Source organism: Leopardus geoffroyi, chromosome D1 (genome assembly GCF_018350155.1).
Source record: "Leopardus geoffroyi isolate Oge1 chromosome D1, O.geoffroyi_Oge1_pat1.0, whole genome shotgun sequence".
Taxonomy (NCBI): Eukaryota; Metazoa; Chordata; class Mammalia; order Carnivora; family Felidae; genus Leopardus; species Leopardus geoffroyi.
This window is the reverse complement of record NC_059329.1, coordinates 58443714-58460883: the sequence shown is the minus strand read 5'-3', so window position 1 is coordinate 58460883 and position 17170 is coordinate 58443714. Positions and strand designations below refer to the sequence as shown.

Here is a 17170-nt window from a genome sequence, read left to right as displayed (position 1 = left end):
GTTTATAATTTAGCATACTGCCTGGCAAATCTGTGTGTGTACGTGTGAGTGTGTGTGTATAAAATCACATTTAATCCTTGCATTAACGTTGTGAGGTAGATATCATAACTCCCTCTTCATAGGAGGAAATGAAGGCTCAGAGAGGTTAAGAAACCTGCCCAGGGTCATCCATCTCTTAAGTGGTATTCTAGTCCATTTGGGCTGCTAGAACAAAAATTCCGTAGACTGAGTGGCTTAAACAAATACAGATTCAGTTTTCAAAGTTTTGGAGGCTGGGAAGTCCAAGATCAAGGTGCTAGCAGATTTGGTGTCTGGTGAGGACCTGCTTCTTGGTTCATAGTCATAGATGGCCATCTTTTCACTGTGTCCTCCATGGTGAAAGGGCCAAGGGAGCTCTCTGGGGCCTCTTTTATAAGGGCACAAATACCATTCATGAGGGCTCCACCCACATGACCTGCTCACCTCCCAAAGACCCCACCTCCAAATACCAGCTCGTTGGGGATTAGCTTTGAGCCTAAGGATTTCTGTGGGACACCAACAAGTAGTGATATTAAGAGCTGACATGTATTGAGTGCTTAATATGTGCACTTTACATAACTTAAATCATATAAATCTCATTATAACCCTCATTTTACAGAGGATGAACTTGAGACACAGAGAAGTATAGTAATTGTTCAAGGTCAGGGAGCCAGGAAGTGCCATAGCCTGGGTTGAGTCCCTGACACCCTGACTGTAGGGCACTTTCTCTCACCAGCTAGTCTGCACTGCCTGAGAATAGGTGGTATTCAATTCAAACTGAGATTGGACTCCACAGCCCTAGTGTTCTCTCGCAGTGACCACTGCCCCCCAAATTGATTGGTATTGTTCCTGCAGGTCAGGGGCCTCTTTTTTTTTTTTTCTTTTCTTTTCTTTTTTGTAATTGAAGTATAGTTGACACACTATGTGACATAAGTTTCGGGTATAGGCCAAGAGTTTAAAATGAAGGAGTTAAACACCAAGGGTAATAGCCAGAAGGAAATGGGATTTGAACCCAAGTCTTAAGATTAAATCTTTCTTCAGTGTCACCCTCACCCTTTGAGTCTTTCTTTAACCCCCAAATTCCCAGCTAACAAACCCCACTTTCCCTGACCCAGCCCCCTTCTCCCAGCACTCCTGCCCCTGTCTTGTTTCCCTCACAATACTTACTGCCTTCTGACATCCTGTGTAATAATTTTGTTATTTATGGTGCTTATTTTCTGCCTCCCTCCACTGAAGTGTTAGCTCCACAAGCACAGGGACTTTTGTCTGCCCTCAGGGCTGTCTGGTGCTTAGAAGTCCGGACACTCAGTAGTTGCTCAGCAAGTATGTGATGAGTGGGTGCAGGTGTTGGCTCCTAGGAGCATCTGTATCAGTTTAGTCTTTCCTCCCACCGTGTGCCTGCTTCTGTGTGGGGCACTAGGATCCGGACATGAGCGGCTTAGCTCCTCTCCTTGTGGGGCAACAGCCCCTGCCACAGAGAAGGCCCTGGCTTACACTGGCCTAGGAGCTGTAAGAGGGAGGCAGCTCTTACATCACCTCCTGACCTTTTAAGGAGGTCATCACCTCCTGACCTTTTAAGAATGCCCAACCAGGGGGCACCTGGGTGGCTCAGTCAGTTAGGCGGCTGACTTCAGCTCAGGTCATGATCTCGCGGTCTGTGGGTTCGAGCCCCACGTCGGGCTCTGTGCTGACAGCTCGGAGCCTGGAGCCTGCTTCAGATTCTGTGTCTCCCTCTCTCTCTGCCCCTCCCCTGCTCATGCTCTCTCTCTGTCTCTCAATAATAAATAAATGTTAAAAAAAAAAAAAAAAAAAAAAAAAAAAAAAGAATGCCCAACCAGACTAGAGGATTCTGTTGAGCTTTAGTTTTTCAGGGATGTTTTATAAAACAAGCCATTTTTTTTTAATGTTTAATATAAATTTTACTGCTACATTACTTCTTCAAGCATCCTCAGTTCTTTGGTTTGTAGTGATAGTTTGGGCCAGTAGAGGGCGACCTCTCCATGAGCACGCCTGCTGCTAAGCAGGGCTGTGCATTCTCAGGAAATACCGCTGATTTGAGGTGAAAAATAGTTTTAATCAGATTGACTGGTAGATCTGAAAACTGTGAGAACGTGCTCAGATAGTGGCACTAAAGGCTTCCCATGCCCCTCCTTGCTTCATTTTCCCGGCAGCACTTCTCATTTTTGACTTTCTACATGTAATTGATTCTAAGATGCATTCTTTACCTTTAAACATCTCTGAAATCCAAGTTCATCCTATAATAGATGGCATATAATAATTGGCAGAAATTCCTTAAAGAGTTTATGAAATGTGGTTTATTTTTGTTTATTTCTTTTATTTGTGTGTTTGATCTGACTAGATTGTAAGCTCTGTTAGGGCAGGGAATTTGGTCTTCCTTGTTCACTGCTGTCTCCCAGTTCTTAGAACGGTGCCTGGCACATAGTGAGTGCTCAATAAAATATTTGCTGAGTTGGTGTGTGGGGGTCTCCCAGGAGCCCAGTCTTCTTGCTTTCCTCACTCCAAGCTCTGTTTGTTCATGCATCCAGCTAACTTTCCTGAGCCTACTTACCCCCATCTTATGTCAGGCCCTGGGCTGCACAGTGAGGGGCATGGGGATAGGTCTTCCTGTCTCCCTCCTAGAGCTCTGAGTCTAATGAGGAAGATCCAGGAGGCATGGCCACTGAGTTATAGACCCAGGAGATTTCCTTTGCACCTGTACTGGTGGGTTGGGCTATCATCCCTCTGAGGGTACTTGTACTGACCCTGTGGGTCCCCCAGGGCTACATGCAGCCACTAAAGCAGCCAGAGAACTCCTTGCTGTGTGACCCGTCGCTGGTGGATGAGATCTTCGACCAGATCCCTGAGCTCCTGGAGCACCATGAGCAGTTCCTAGAGCAGGTGCGGCACTGTGTGCAGACCTGGCATGCCCAGCAGAAGGTGGGAGACCTGCTTGTCCAGTCGGTGAGTGGCCCTGCTACCCATGCGGCAGTGCTCACAAGCTTGGGCCCCTCCTGGAAGGGGCTGCTGCTGCCATGGACCCCTCACCCACACCCACTCCATCTGAACACTGACCCTGATCCCAAATCCAATACCAGAACTTGAGCAGACACTGGCACTGACTGCAGCCTCCGGGTTGACCTGAATCTAGACACTGCCCAACCCCAGAGCTTGGCTGGACTCTGGCATGGACCCCAACCCCATCCAGATACTGATTCTGATCCTGGACCCAACTCTGGTTACAGCACCTGAATTGGTGCTGACACTGGTTCAGACCTCCAGTGGATGCTGATATTGACCTCAACCCTTACTGTAACTAGCCCTTTTTTCCATCAGGCATTTTAATAGGAATAGCTAACTACTTGGCACCTAGGTGCTAGCCATTATTCTAAATATGTTATAGGGGGCTCCTGGCTGGTTCAGTCGGTAGAGCATGGGACTCTCGATCTCAGGGTCATAAGTTTGAGCCCCACATTGGGCATAGAGCCTACTTAAAAATAAAAGTTTAAATATGTTATGTATATCCATAAGTATAAGAGAAAGGTGCAGTTATTCCCTCGAGTTCAAAGTTGACTCTGTGGCATAGATAAAAGTGACCAATCAAAGTCGCAGTTAGTAAGTGGTGGAAGATTCAACTCCAGGAAATATGGCTCCAGCGTCCACACTCGACCCCACCCTGTGCTCCCTTTCACCACAAGCAGACTTCTGCCTGGGAGCTTTTCAGGATCCTACAATAGTGATTGGGACCTTAGAAAAGGTACTAGCTTCAAAATTCAAAAAGAACTGTAAAAGCAAAGCTGATAGGCACACCCGGGTGGCTCAGTTGGTAAAGCGTCCAGCCCTAAATTTCGGCTCAGGTCATGATGTCACGGTTCTTCAGTTCGAATCCCAATGTAGGATTCTCTCTCTGCCCCCCCCCACCCCCCCCCCCCCCCGGCTTACTCTCTCTCTCTCTCTCTCAAAATAAATAAATAAACTTAGAAAAAAGTAAAACTAATAAACATTTAATTCAATGTCTATAAAACCATAACATGCCATTTTCTTTCATTGTTAAATTTAGTATTCATTTATACGAACTTACATTTGAAAAAACTTAAGTTACATTTTGTTATTTTGCCAGAATTCCCAAGAATGCGTGATGATGACTGATAAATCGTAGCCAAACACAAACTAAATGGTTATTCAGAGCAAAATAATTTCAAAAGCAAAATTGTAAAAATCCTTCCAAGAATTGTACTAACAAAAAAAATATATTACCTATTTTTATAAGATGTGGGTGTTTTTTCATGTGTTTGTGATGATGTGGGTGGGCCTGTGCCTAAGAAGGTCTTAGAAGGTGCCTGCTGACCTGGAACTGATGTGGCAGGAACCTTGGCCCAGCAGTGATGGGACCCCAGTTGAGTGCTGACATCTCTAGGCTATCACTACCCTCAGTGTCACCAGGTTCCTCCGCTGTCTGGACTGTGATGCTGACCAGGGTCTGACTGGAGCAGAAGCCCTGGCCCCAGGCAGCAGAGAATGCTCTGTGCCAGGATGGGGTAGGGGGTAGGGGCTAGGGGCTGTCTTCCTCTCCAGGTTGCTTCAGCCTGTGCCCTGTAGTACACCTGGGGTTGGGGAGGAGGACAGTCAGCACCTCAGAGACACAGGGATTTGTAGGCCCAGAAGGGCCAGAAACAAATACCACCACAGGTCACCTAGTCCATCCATGGTGCATCTGAGACAGGAACTGGGATGTCCCAACTCCTAGCCAGGGCTTCTGACCAAGAACTTTCACATTTAGCCCAGCTGTCATCTGGCCAGTGGATATTAGCCACCAGCTGTGTGCCTGCCCTAAGCAGGGCTTTACTGGATAGAATGGGTGTACCTATCTCTTTGCAGAGAGGAGACTTGTCCTGGGAGATCAAGGGAGGCCAGAGGCCAGGTATAGTTCTAGGAAGAGCCCTAATCAGGGCAGGGAGTGCTTCCTGGAGGAGGCACAGTTGGAGCTTAACGCTGAGGGTGGGTGAGATTTGGGTGCAGGAAGGGCATTCTGGTGAAGGGAATTACATAAGCAAAGGCCAAGCAGCTGGAATGAGTCTGTGTCACTCAGAGGACAGTGAGGAAGGAGACCTGCCTGGCTTGACTTAGTGGGGTTGGAGACCAAGGATGGAAATGCCCAGTTAGAAATGGGAGAACCTGGTGTGGTGTCCTGGCAGGACACATCTAGGCATATGTACATCCATGACACGCAAACCATAGGTAATGCACACATGTGTGTGCAGGTATATGCACACACCTGACCAGTCGCACCTACAACATGTACACACGACGTAGGAGCAAATGCCCAAGCCCTTAGAGACCATATTATGTCCAGTTGGAGGGAAAGGATGTTGGCTTGTGAATCATTGGAAACCAGGACAGGGTGAGGTGGAATAAGAGATACCTTGAAGGTCCACAACCTGCCTCTTCACCCACAGTTCTCCAAAGACGTCCTGGTCAACATCTATTCTGCCTACATTGATAACTTTCTCAATGCAAAGGATGCCGTGCGTGTGGCCAAGGAGGCGAGGCCTGCCTTTCTCAAGTTCCTGGAGGTACTGTGGGCTAGCTCAGGGGGATGGACATGACCCTCCTCGTGGACTAGCTTCGGTGGGGGATTGCTCAAGAGCTCCCAGCCTGGGCACCACAGCCTTAGTATGTGGGTCAGCCTTTGCTCTTGGGCTGGCCTGGAGGGGCTGGCTGGGGACCCATCCCTGGACATTCCCTTGTTTGCATGACATTCCTCACCTGGGTACCCATCCACCTTCTTTCTGGTTTCAGCAAAGCATGCGTGAGAACAAGGAGAAGCAGGCATTATCTGACCTCATGATCAAGCCTGTACAGCGGATCCCACGCTATGAGCTTCTGGTGAAGGTGGGCATGGGGTCCGTGGGCAGGGAGGCAAGGCCTGGAGGATGCAGGGGGCTCTGAGGCCCCCACTTGGTCGAGCCTGGCATCAGAGTCCCCAGGGGTTGGGTAGGAAAATAAGTCCTCTCTGGAATCCACCTATAGTCCCTCCGAGTCCAGCAGTCGGTGTGGGCCCCAGGGCCTGACAGGGGCAGCTAAGCAGGGGTCTGGTCCTCATTCCTACCCCAGGACCTCCTGAAGCACACACCTGAGGACCACCCAGACCACCCGCTCCTGCTGGATGCTCAGCGGAACATCAAACAGGTGGCTGAACGCATCAACAAGGGTGTGCGGAGTGCCGAGGAGGCAGAGCGACATGCCCGTGTGCTGCAGGAGATTGAGGCTCACATCGAGGGCATGGAGGATGTGAGTGCCATCCCACTTCACCCATGCCTTTGTTCCCGTCTGTGGTCACCTGAGGTCATCATGGTCACGTCCACATCCACAGCAGTGTCTGCAGTGTGTTTGCGTCCCTGTCTACCAGCGTCCCCACACATCTTTGTCCAAGTCCATGTCCTCTTCCATGCCAGTCTCTGGCCACATGTCCTGTGGCCTGACAGCACAGCATCAGGAGGAGGGATGGCCTGGCACGTGGAGTGGGACCAAGGGGTCGCCAGGGTCTAGGAAGGAGATGGAATTAAGAATTGGCCTTCAAGATGCGTTGTCTCTCCTGCCCCACAGCTCCAAGCCCCTCTGCGGCGGTTCCTAAGGCAGGAGATGGTCATTGAAGTGGTAAGAAGTGGCCCGTTGTCTACTCACCTGTTCCCATCTCCCCACTTTGTTCGTACTCCTGCTCATACCTGCCGCCCATGGGCCTGCCTGCTCTTCCCCACAACAGGAGTCCCGGGTCGAGTCCCAACTCTGCCTCTGCCTCTGGGAATCAGGGGCAGAGCCCTCACCCCTCTGTGGGCCTGGCTGTCCCCTTGGGCACTGTGGGCAGGAGGGTGGGCCTCTGGGCCTGAGTCCTGCCTCGGGCCCCACAGAAGGCAGTTGGTGGCAAGAAGGACCGGTCCCTCTTCCTGTTCACGGACCTCATTGTCTGCACCACCTTAAAGCGGAAGTCAGGCTCCCTGCGGCGTAGCTCCATGAGCCTGTGAGTGGCTGGGGTGGGGCTGGGCTCTGGCATGGGGGGAGCAGTTGTCCCTCCCTGGGCCCCACTCCATTGCCCAGGCCAGAGCACCCCATTGGCTCCCCACAGGTACACGGCAGCCAGCGTCATTGACACGGCCAGCAAGTACAAGCTGCTGTGGAAGCTGCCACTGGAAGATGCGGACATAATCAAAGGTGGGGCTGGCCCAGGCCTGCCCAGGGCTTCTGGGTGTTGGGGTCCTCCTCTAAGAAGCCCTCCTGGAGGGTTTGAGCTGTGGCCAGGCTGGCTGCCTATCCATCTGCTTTTCTGCTTTGGGGCCTCACTTTCCCATCTAGTACAAGGCGGGTTGCATGTAGGATGGGTTTGTCCCCCATAGAACCACACCAGACCCATCCGTGCAGATCACCTTTGACTGGGCAGGGACCTAACCTAGGCTGGAGCAGTGCAGAGGCCACAGACGTGCCCTCCACCAGCCACTGACCACCGCACGAGCATCCCCTTAGGTGATGACACACTGCTCTGGTCCAGCAGTTTCACTCCCAGGGAGCAGGGCCTCACTCAAGTCAGTCCAAGCACAAGGCTGGTTGGAAAGATCTGTGTTGTTTGGGGCAGAGGCTGTCAGGAGCTGAGGTGGTTTCAAAGAGCTGCTCCTCCTGCTGTGTGTACATGTGTGTCTGTGTCTCCATCTGTCTGTCTCTCTGTGGTTCTTCCTGTTGTCACTGCTCTCAGCTTTTTCTGCTTCCTCCTTCCTTCTAACTCCTGTGTTCCTTCATGGCCTGTTCTGCATCATGGCCTTTCTCCCTAGCTGCTCCAGGATCCGCAAGTCCCCTTGAGGGGGATGGTTGGTCTGGGATGGTGGCATGGGCACCTCTGGGCTGGCAGTCAGTTCAGGTCCAGGCTCTGCCCCTAGGCTCACCCGAGGTGGCCCCCGGGGTGAACCCAGGCCTGCCTCATGTGGGCTCCTGTGTAGGGATACAAGCCGATTATCGGTCCCGTTTGTCTCTTCTCACTGGAACACAGGCCAGTTGATAAAATGACTAGGTTAGGTATCTACTTCTGATTCAATCAAGTATGGCTAGAGAGGGGCAGGGTCATATGGAAGAAAACACGGCTGTCCTGGCAATGAGGGTTATGGGGAGACAGTTTCCTTCAGAAGGAGTAGAAGAGGTGTGCCTGGGCTGCTCAGTTGGTTAAGTATTCGACCCTTAGTTTCGGCTCACTTCATGATCTCGTGGTTTGTGAGACAGCCCCGTGTCAGGCTCTGTGCTGCCGTTATGGAGCCTATTGGGATTCTCTTTCCCTCTGTCTCTCTGCTCCTTGTCTACCCCCCCCCCCGCCCCCACAAATAAACAAACTTAAAAAAAAAAAAAAAGAAGAAGAAGGAGAAAACCCAAGCCTCAGCTTTTCTAAAACACTGCACTGCTGTCTACTCTGCCTGTTTGTGGGTTACTGGTCCAGGGTGTATACCCCCAGCCAGGCAGTGCAGGGTGTGGGGATGCTGAGTTGGCCTGTGGGGCCTGCTACTTGGCCCTGGTCAGGTATGGGATAGGACTAGAGAAATCCAGGGCATCAGCTCATTTTCCCTTCTTTGTGGGGGAATTGAGTCCCTTGGTCAGCAGATTTGAGCGCCTGAGGCTCTGGCTGCCCGGCTGACTCCCCTGTGGAGGCTACACCACACCACCGTGGCTTCCCGTGTCAGCAGGAGCCTGCATAAGCTGCAGAGCCGCCTGCTGTTTATTCTTTGTGCTCTTCCAGGGAGTTCTCCAAGGGACCAGCACCCTGGGCCAAGTGGCTCTGAATCAGGCCCACTTCCCTATTCCTAGGCCTGCGGTTTCCCTGAGAGCTGCCTTTGTTCCTGGGGTCTTGGGGCTTACAAGCGCTCAGCTTGGCAGGCCACTCCCCATGCTGAACTGCAGACTGTGAGGGAGGAGAAGAGTGTCTGTCCACGCCTGACCTTGTCTGCCTCTGTATCTGCCCATGGCCCTCCTCTATTCCCACCAGGGGCATCCCAAGCCACCAATCGGGAGAACATCCAGAAGGCTATCAGCCGCCTAGACGAGGACCTGACCACTCTGGGCCAGATGAGCAAGCTTTCTGAGAACCTTGGTTTCCCCCACCAGGTCTGTGCCCTCTGTCTGAGGCTGGGGGAATGGGGCAGCGGGGGTTCCCAGACCCTACTGAGGGAGAGAGAGCAGCCTTTTCATTTGCCTGAGGAAGAGGTCAGTCATCTTTGTCACTTATTGGAAGGGGGAAATACAGCCTCACCCCAGCTGAGGGAAGTGATGTGTTCTAGGCCTGAGGGTGGAGATACACCTCCGTCCCTAGCTGAGGGAGGAGAGAGGACCCATCATGTCTGTTGGGGGAGAATCCAGGCTACCTCCTCCAGGGGGGGAGACAGAGTCCCATTTTCTGTCTGAGGGGAGAGGCAGGTCCCCACTGGCATTCCCAGGGCAGAAGTAGGCTGTGGGGAGATGTCAGGGCCTGAGGCCTGGGTCCCCTCCCGGCAGAGCCTGGACGAAGCGCTGCGGGACCTTTCAGCTGCCATGCACCGGGACCTGTCAGAGAAGCAGGCGCTGTGCTACGCGCTTTCCTTCCCCCCTACCAAGCTGGAGCTGTGTACCACGAGGCCTGAGGGCACTGACTCCTTCATCTTCGAGTTCCCCCACCCTGACGCCCGCCTCGGCTTTGAGCAGGCGTTTGATGAAGCCAAGAGGAAGCTGGGTAAGCCAGGCCCATGCTGGCGTCCTCCTCCCAGCACCCCCAGGCAGTGGACAGTACCTTGCAGCGGTCTGTGAGATCAGGAGCCAGAAGTCCCAAGACTGCTGTGTTCTGTGCTTCAGTGCCTGCTGGTGGGAGGGTGGACTGAGACTCCTACAGAGAAATGTGGGACTTTTCCAGGGCCTCCCCGGCAGGGAGGGAATTCCATGGATAGGGTGAGCTTAGGGTGGGGCGCTACTGTGGGAGTGGATGCCAGGACCCCTCTTCCTGCGCCCTACATACATACACTCTGAGCAGGCCTAGATCAGGGAAAGCTATTCATCAGGGTCCATGGCTTAGAAGATCCTTAGGGACCTCTAGGTCTACCTCCCACATTGTACAGATGGGAAAATTGAGGCCAGGGACAAGCAGGACATATCCTACAGCCCCCTCATTCTCCCTTGAGAGACCCCGAGGAGCAGGGGAGGAAGGGAAATGAGCAAAAGTGAGGTGGATGCTAAGCAGTGTCTTTTTGTCCATCTCCCTACAGCATCCAGCAAAAGCTGTCTAGACCCTGAGTTCCTGAAGGCCATCCCCATCATGAAAACCCGCAGTGGCATGCAGGTACGTGTATGTGCCTGGGTCACGTGGGTGCACGTATTCAAAACCAGCACATGTTCATGTGTTTTTGTTTTGTGTACAACGTTATGTACATGCCTTGAACATTGTGGTTGCCCTCTGTGTCTTGGAGCCTACAATTCTACACATGCATGTGAATACTATATATGTGTCACACGCATATGGGTATGGCCATGCATGTCTATATGTGTGCATGGGGACAAAGGCTATGTGATTAGCATGAAGCTGTCTAATTTATGTGCTTGTATGAGTTTGCCTACCTATGGACAGAGGTTACTATTTTTCACATTTGTTACCCACATAGATATGTGAGCATATTTGGGGTTTATATGTGCATGGATGTATGTGTACATGAATGGATGATACTTCTATCACACAGGCATACGTGCATTTGATGTGTAGAATATCACGTGTGTGTGTGTGTGTGTGTGTGTGTGTGTGTGTGCACACGTGTACTCAGAGGGGTGTACTGGGAATTCACGCACACCCACACAGGGCCACCTCCCTCCATTCTGCTGGTCAGCCTGGAAAGTTGGCAATAATTCCTTCATTCACCCTGTCCATTGGTGTCTTCTGCAGTTCTCGTGTGCAGCTCCGACCCTGAGCAGCTGTCCCGAGCCCATGCCCGAAGTGTGGGTGTGCAACAGCGATGGCTACGTGGGCCAGGTATGCCTGCTGAGCCTGCGTGCTGAGCCCGACGTGGAGGCTTGCATCGCTGTCTGCTCCGCCCGCATCCTCTGCATTGGGGCGGTGCCCGGCCTGCAGCGCCGCAGCCACAGGTGAGGCCTGGGGCTGTGCGCGGGCCAGCAGGCCAGAGTCCCTGTCCTTTACCCCTACGTGGCTGCAGGTGTGGATGGGGTTGGGCCTAGTGGGCTTGTGGACCAGTGGGGCAGGGCCTTGGCTCCTGGAGGTTCTCATCCCTGCTCCTACATCTCACAGGGACCAGCCTGCCTCACTGAGGAGTCCCCCAGAGACGGCACTGGAGACCCCCGGTCCAGAACTGGACGTTGAGGCTGCGGACGAAGAAGCAGCGACGCTGGCAGAGCCAGGGCCCCAGCCCTGCCTGCACATCTCCATTGCAGGTTCGGGGCTGGAGATGGCACCAGGCCCCGCCGAAGGGGACACTCGCCCAGAATTGGTGCCCTTTGACAGCGACTCTGATGATGAGTCTTCGCCCAGCCCCTCGGGAACCCTGCAGAGCCAAGCCAGCCGGTCCACTATCTCCTCTAGCTTTGGCAGTGAGTGCCCAGTTTGGGGCTGTCAGGCAGGGTGGACTGCGCAGAGGAGGGGGCAGCACAGCAGGTACTGATGGGTGAGGAGGGACCAGCATAGGCAAAGGCGTGGATTCAAGTCTCAGGAGGTCAGCATGCAGAGCAGTGGGAGCCAGCGAGGTGGGCGGGGGCTGTGACACCAAAGACCCAAGGGCAGTAGGACAGTCAGGCCAGATCCTACACATCATGAAATGCTCGGTCAAGTAGGGAAGATGGAGTAGGGGGTAGAATGGCCGATCCCCCTGTCCACGATGTGCTGGTGGATTGGAGTGGGACAGCTTAGGACTAACAGCCTGTAGCACTAGACTGTCAGTGAGCAGAATGACAAGGCCTGAGCTATGCAGAGGCTGCTGGGACAGGAGAACAGCTATGGAAGGCCCTCAAGAGGGACATGGCCAGAAGGGATGCACTGAGGAGAGATGGAGATCTAGAAAGATACCAGGTTTGGGCCTGGCAGAGGTGGAATGGAGGCAGAGACCTTTGTCTCCCTCAGATGAGGAGACCCCAAGCTCCAAGGAGGCCACGGCAGAGACGACCAGTTCAGAGGAAGAGCAGGAGCCTGGCTTCCTGCCACTGTCTGGCTCCTTTGGACCTGGCGGTCCCTGCAGTACCAGCCCAATGGATGGGAGAGCCCTTCGCCGCTCCAGCCGTGGCTCCTTTACCCGGGGCAGCCTTGAGGACCTGCTGAGCGTTGACCCTGAGGCCTACCAGAGCTCTGTGTGGCTGGGCACTGAGGATGGCTGGTAAGGTCAGGAGAGGGGCTGGGGACACTGAGCTCTGCTTTGGAAATCATATGGTATCCTGAAGCGGAAGCAGGAGGGCTTTGGGTCAGACCTCAGGAGTACTGGCAGCCAGGGCTGCCAGTGAGTCTGAGATCCATAGGGCTCTTGGATCTCAGTGCTTTGGGCAGGCACCTGGCAGGAAGGAGATGGTGGGGGGAGACAGAGGTGGAGGGATACTTCAGGGCCTGGTGTGTGCAAGCATTTGTCACAGGTGCACACCCCTGATCCACAGTGTCCACGTGTACCAGTCCTCCGACAGCATCCGTGATCGCAGGAACAGCATGAAGCTTCAGCATGCGGCCTCTGTGACCTGCATCCTGTAAGGCCCTTGGGTAGTCCTCCTAGTCCAGACCCTTCTACACATGCAGGTTTCCTGCTGTTCACCCAGGTCTCCCTGCTCTACTGGCCCCTCCTTTCTGTGGAGGCTGGAGGCCAGGGGCTTGGCCCTAGGCTAGCTGTGCCTTTCACATACTCTTTGACTATGAGCCAATCCTACCCCTTCCTGGCCTCAGGCTTCCCTGCCTGGAGGGGTGGTCTCTCGGGAACCATAGCCATTCTGTCTACGATGCTTTGGCCCAAGGTAACCTCCTCTGGCCTCCTGAAATCCCTGACTCCTCCTTCTTTTCCCTGCCTAGGTATCTGAATAACCAGGTGTTTGTGTCTCTGGCCAATGGAGAACTTGTGGTCTACCAAAGAGAAGCAGGTGGGAACCCACCCCTCCCCCACCCCCCACGAGCCCCTTGCTGGTGTTGGCACTGTCTTCTGAGCACAGGTGGGGCCTTGGGGCCATGAGTCTGAAGATGTGGCTTTGGGGAACTCTCAGGCCCTCTCTGGGCCTTGGTGTCCTTGTGTATAAATGAGGGCACCATTTCATTTCATTTCATTTCATTTCATTTCATTTCATTTCATTTCAGGGTGTGGGGGTAATGCAATAGTGGACTGAATTTACTCTGTCTTCTTTATCCCACTCCCACTCCAGGCCATTTCTGGGACCCTCAGAACTTCAAGTCAGTGACCCTGGGTTCTCAGGGGAGCCCCATCACCAAGATGGTGTCTGTGGGTGGGCGTCTGTGGTGTGGCTGCCAGAACCGAATCCTTGTCCTGAGCCCTGACACACTGCAGCTGGAGGTAGCAGTGGGGAGTGGGGCGGGGGGGGGGGTGGAGTGGGGACACGATTGGTGATTTGAGGTGAGTCTCACTCATGAAAGTGAGAGATGAGACCATAAGGGCGATAAGAAAGCCTCCATCTGTCCAGGGAGAGCCCAATGATTGATCTGAAAACCTTTTAAGCTCTAAAATTCTCTGATCATGGAGTCATGGAGTTTCATGGGGAAAGGCACCTCCATTTTAATTTCTGAGGATTGAGTCGGGGCTTCAGTGAAGCCAAGCTTTGATAGGTTGGTCATCTAGATCAAGGAGGAAGGCTGCCTTTGCTGTCAGTCCAGGTGGCTTTCTGGAGAGGTTTAATGGCAGCTGTAAGGGATGAGGGGGGCACTGGTGAAGCACAAGGCAGGAAGGGGCAGAGAAGGCAAGCCTGCCGGTCACCCACCTGCGCTCTACTTGTCTCCCCAACCAGCACACATTCTATGTGGGGCAGGATTCCAGCCGCAGCGTGGCTTGCATGGTGGACTCCAGCCTGGGTGTGTGGGTGACATTGAAGGGTAGTGCCCACGTGTGTCTCTACCATCCAGACACCTTTGAGCAGCTGGCAGAGGTAGACGTCACACCTCCCGTGCACAGGATGCTGGCAGGTACTGACCTCAGTCCACCACTACCCCTTCCCTTGGAGCCTTTCTGCCCCATCATTGAGGAAGCTGAGCCAGGGCGAGAATTCGGCCTCAGCTCTGGTCTCTCTTGCACCCTAGGCTCGGACGCCATCATCCGGCAGCACAAGGCTGCCTGCCTGAGGATCACAGCGCTGTTGGTGTGTGAAGAGCTGCTGTGGGTGGGCACCAGTGCCGGCGTCGTGCTCACCATGCCCACCTCGCCCAGTACCGTCAGCTGCCCGCGAGCGCCCCTTAGCCCCGCTGGCCTAGGCCAGGGACACACCGGCCACGTCCGCTTCTTGGCTGCAGTCCAGCTGCCAGACGGCTTCAACCTGCTCTGCTCAACCCCACCACCTCCCCCAGACACGGGTAGGTTCGTGCATCCTACCAATCCAGGGATCCTGGGATCCTCTTCAGTCTCTTAAGACTCCCCCGTCCTGCCAGAAGAGGTTTAAGAGGGAAGAAGAGTGTAATACAGAGCTGGAAATGGCATATATGATGGGAAATAGGCTCTAGAAACCCCAAAATAAATCCTCCTAGGATAGGGGGTGTGTGTAAAACTCTACCTAGAAGTGTCACGGTAGACAGGGAGTGAACCGTAAGAACTGTAACCCAAGAATTAGACTATGGCACCGCAAGGGATGTATATGGCAGGAGATGAAAGAGGACTAGAGATGATGTCTGGGGCAGAAAGTGGAGTCAGGAAGTGATGTGCAGAGCAGGAAATAGAAATGGCACCAGTAAGTAGAACACAAATGGTAGATAAGACAGAAGTGGCCTATGAGAATTAGAAAGTGAAATGTATTAGGAAACGATGTACCTCAAGGAGGCTACAGTTAGCCAAGTCTTGCTTTGACCGGGCAGGAAACCATATTCCCAAGAGGAAGTGGCAGTGGGAATCGGGAAGCAGGGAAGCCTCGGGCAGGAGTGGTCTGTGTCCAGAGAAGACCTAAGCTCCCTAGCCGAGAAAGGGCTGTTGGAAGCAGGAAGTGGTATGAGGAGGACAGTGCATGTGCAGTAACTGAGAGAAAGTGGTGTGGCCCTGGGAACCTATGCCGCTCTTGACTAGAAAGTACAGATAGAGGTAAGTTGTGTGACTGCCAAGAAGTGGGCATTTCTTTTCAAACAAGGAGTTCTTGGCTAACAGGAAGTAGGATCCCCTCAGGAAGTGTACCTGTCTCTGTTCCTTGTCTTCTGGGGTGCAGGCCTTTAGGGGACAGTACAGCCACCAGTCGCCCCCAGGCTAACGGATCCTCTCCCTCCATTCCCAAGGCCCTGAGAAGCTTCCATCCCTGGAGCACCGGGACTCCCCTCGGCACCGAGGACCTGCCTCAGCCAGGCCTAAAATGCTGGTTATCAGTGGAGGTGACGGCTATGAGGACTTCCGACTCAGCAGTGGGGGTGGTGGCAGCAGCGAGACTGTGGGCCGAGATGATAGCACAAACCACCTCCTCCTATGGAGGGTGTGACCCTGTCCACTGTGGCCCAGGACTTGCCCGCCCACTTGCCCTCAACCTGCTTGCCTCTTCCTAGCCCACGTGCAGACTCTGACTGGGAGTGTCCCACCAGGGGCTCACCTGTGACTGTGTGGGCTCCCTCCTATCCCTGAGGAAGTATTACTGATGGAACACCTGCTGGCCAGTGGGCCAAGGCCTTTCCCAACCCTCTGGCTGCTGTGGTGTTCCCAGTCACGATTGGGGTGGGGTAGGGGGCACGTGGGCTGCCCAGGACCTCTGTCCCTGGAGCTTCTACCAAAGACACAGCCGGGCCTGGACCCCATGGGGCTAGGGAGGGCCATGTGCAATATTTGGAGGGTTTTCTGGGGACAGTGGGAGGGCTGGGGCAGAATCCTTTCCCATGTACAGTATTTATGTTCCTTTTTAGATGTGTACCTTCCCAAGCACTTATTTATGCAATGACCTGGGCAGGGGGTGATTTGAAGAAATAACAGAAGGGAAAAAACCCTATATCTGCTCTGGGGGCCACCTAGGACCCTAAGCAAGCCTTCCTGGAAGGACCAATCCCCCCACCATTACATACTTGCACGCATGTGTGCACACACAGACACACACACACACACACACACACACTGCATGTTCAGGGCACTAAAACATTGCCTCTTCACATATACTTTCCACGGCCTTGTCCTGATTGGGCTGCCCTCCGGTATCCAGAGCCAAGGACCAAGTACCCTCAGTCGTCCAGAACAAGATGATGACTGCTGGGGGCAGTGACTCCCATCTGGGGGCCTCCCCAGGCCTTGGTATTTCCTAACTTCTTGGCAGTGCCTTTAGTCATTTCCAAATTTGGTAACACTGATGGGGACGTGGGCAAGGCTCTCTCCTGGCCTGAGCAGGGAAGAGGAAAGGGCCCCTGCTCTCCATAAAGTTGCCTCCCCAGCCCCTGTGTCTCATGCACTGGCACGTATGGTCACCTTAGGAGTGTGGGCCTAAGAGCCCCGTCACTCTGACCACTGAGTCCCTCTCTTCACACCCTTCCTGCCAGGGCAGCCCCTCCAGGAAGAATGCCCAGAGCTGAGGGGCTGGACATGGCCTCTTCAACTGGGAACCACTTGAGGGCAGCCTCTTCTCTGCCCCCTGGACTGCAGGAGCCAGTCTGACCCCCAGCCCCCTTGCTTCTTCAGCTACAGCTCCAAAGGTCTGGTTTCAGATGGGGTTTGTTTGGTTCTGTTTTTGTTTGGGGTGCGTGGGTCATTGCGGTCTTAGATTATGTTTCTCTTGCTACCAAACAGTCATGTATTAACTTTCCTTGGATGATGAATTTTAAAGAGTCAATAAATAGAAACACCAAATGATTGCTCCCCATCAGTGGCATAGTGGCCTCCAGCCAGCAACCTCGGGGCTCCCCATCTGATGGGCCTCCCAGCACCTGCTCACTTGAGCAGAAGGGAGGGCTTGGAGACCCAGAAGGGTGCTGGGATGCAAAGGCTGCCACTTGCTGTGTTATCCTAGGCAAGTCGCTGCC

The 17170-nt window shown here is 53.6% G+C and overlaps 1 protein-coding gene across 2 annotated transcripts in view; it reads left to right on the top strand.

Moving 5' to 3' along the window:
• Nucleotides 1-16997, top strand: part of ARHGEF17 (Rho guanine nucleotide exchange factor 17) — a 58850-nt gene extending 41853 nt beyond the window's left edge. Inside the window, exons 3-21 of one of the 2 annotated variants that reach the window (XM_045484094.1) lie at nt 2797-2979; nt 5472-5588; nt 5815-5907; nt 6130-6306; nt 6622-6672; nt 6924-7033; nt 7139-7224; nt 9032-9150; nt 9538-9751; nt 10278-10351; nt 10946-11145; nt 11306-11448; nt 12131-12380; nt 12652-12738; nt 13055-13122; nt 13399-13547; nt 13996-14170; nt 14285-14554; nt 15458-16997. In XM_045484094.1, the coding sequence (XP_045340050.1) occupies nt 2797-2979; nt 5472-5588; nt 5815-5907; nt 6130-6306; nt 6622-6672; nt 6924-7033; nt 7139-7224; nt 9032-9150; nt 9538-9751; nt 10278-10351; nt 10946-11145; nt 11306-11448; nt 12131-12380; nt 12652-12738; nt 13055-13122; nt 13399-13547; nt 13996-14170; nt 14285-14554; nt 15458-15654 (2763 nt within the window). In that variant the 3' untranslated portion in view covers nt 15655-16997. Of the gene's footprint in view, nt 1-2796; nt 2980-5471; nt 5589-5814; nt 5908-6129; nt 6307-6621; nt 6673-6923; nt 7034-7138; nt 7225-9031; nt 9151-9537; nt 9752-10277; nt 10352-10945; nt 11146-11305; nt 11605-12130; nt 12381-12651; nt 12739-13054; nt 13123-13398; nt 13548-13995; nt 14171-14284; nt 14555-15457 lie in introns of both variants that reach the window. The other variant, XM_045484093.1, reaches the window with a different exon arrangement.
• Nucleotides 16998-17170: the final 173 nt, after the last annotated feature.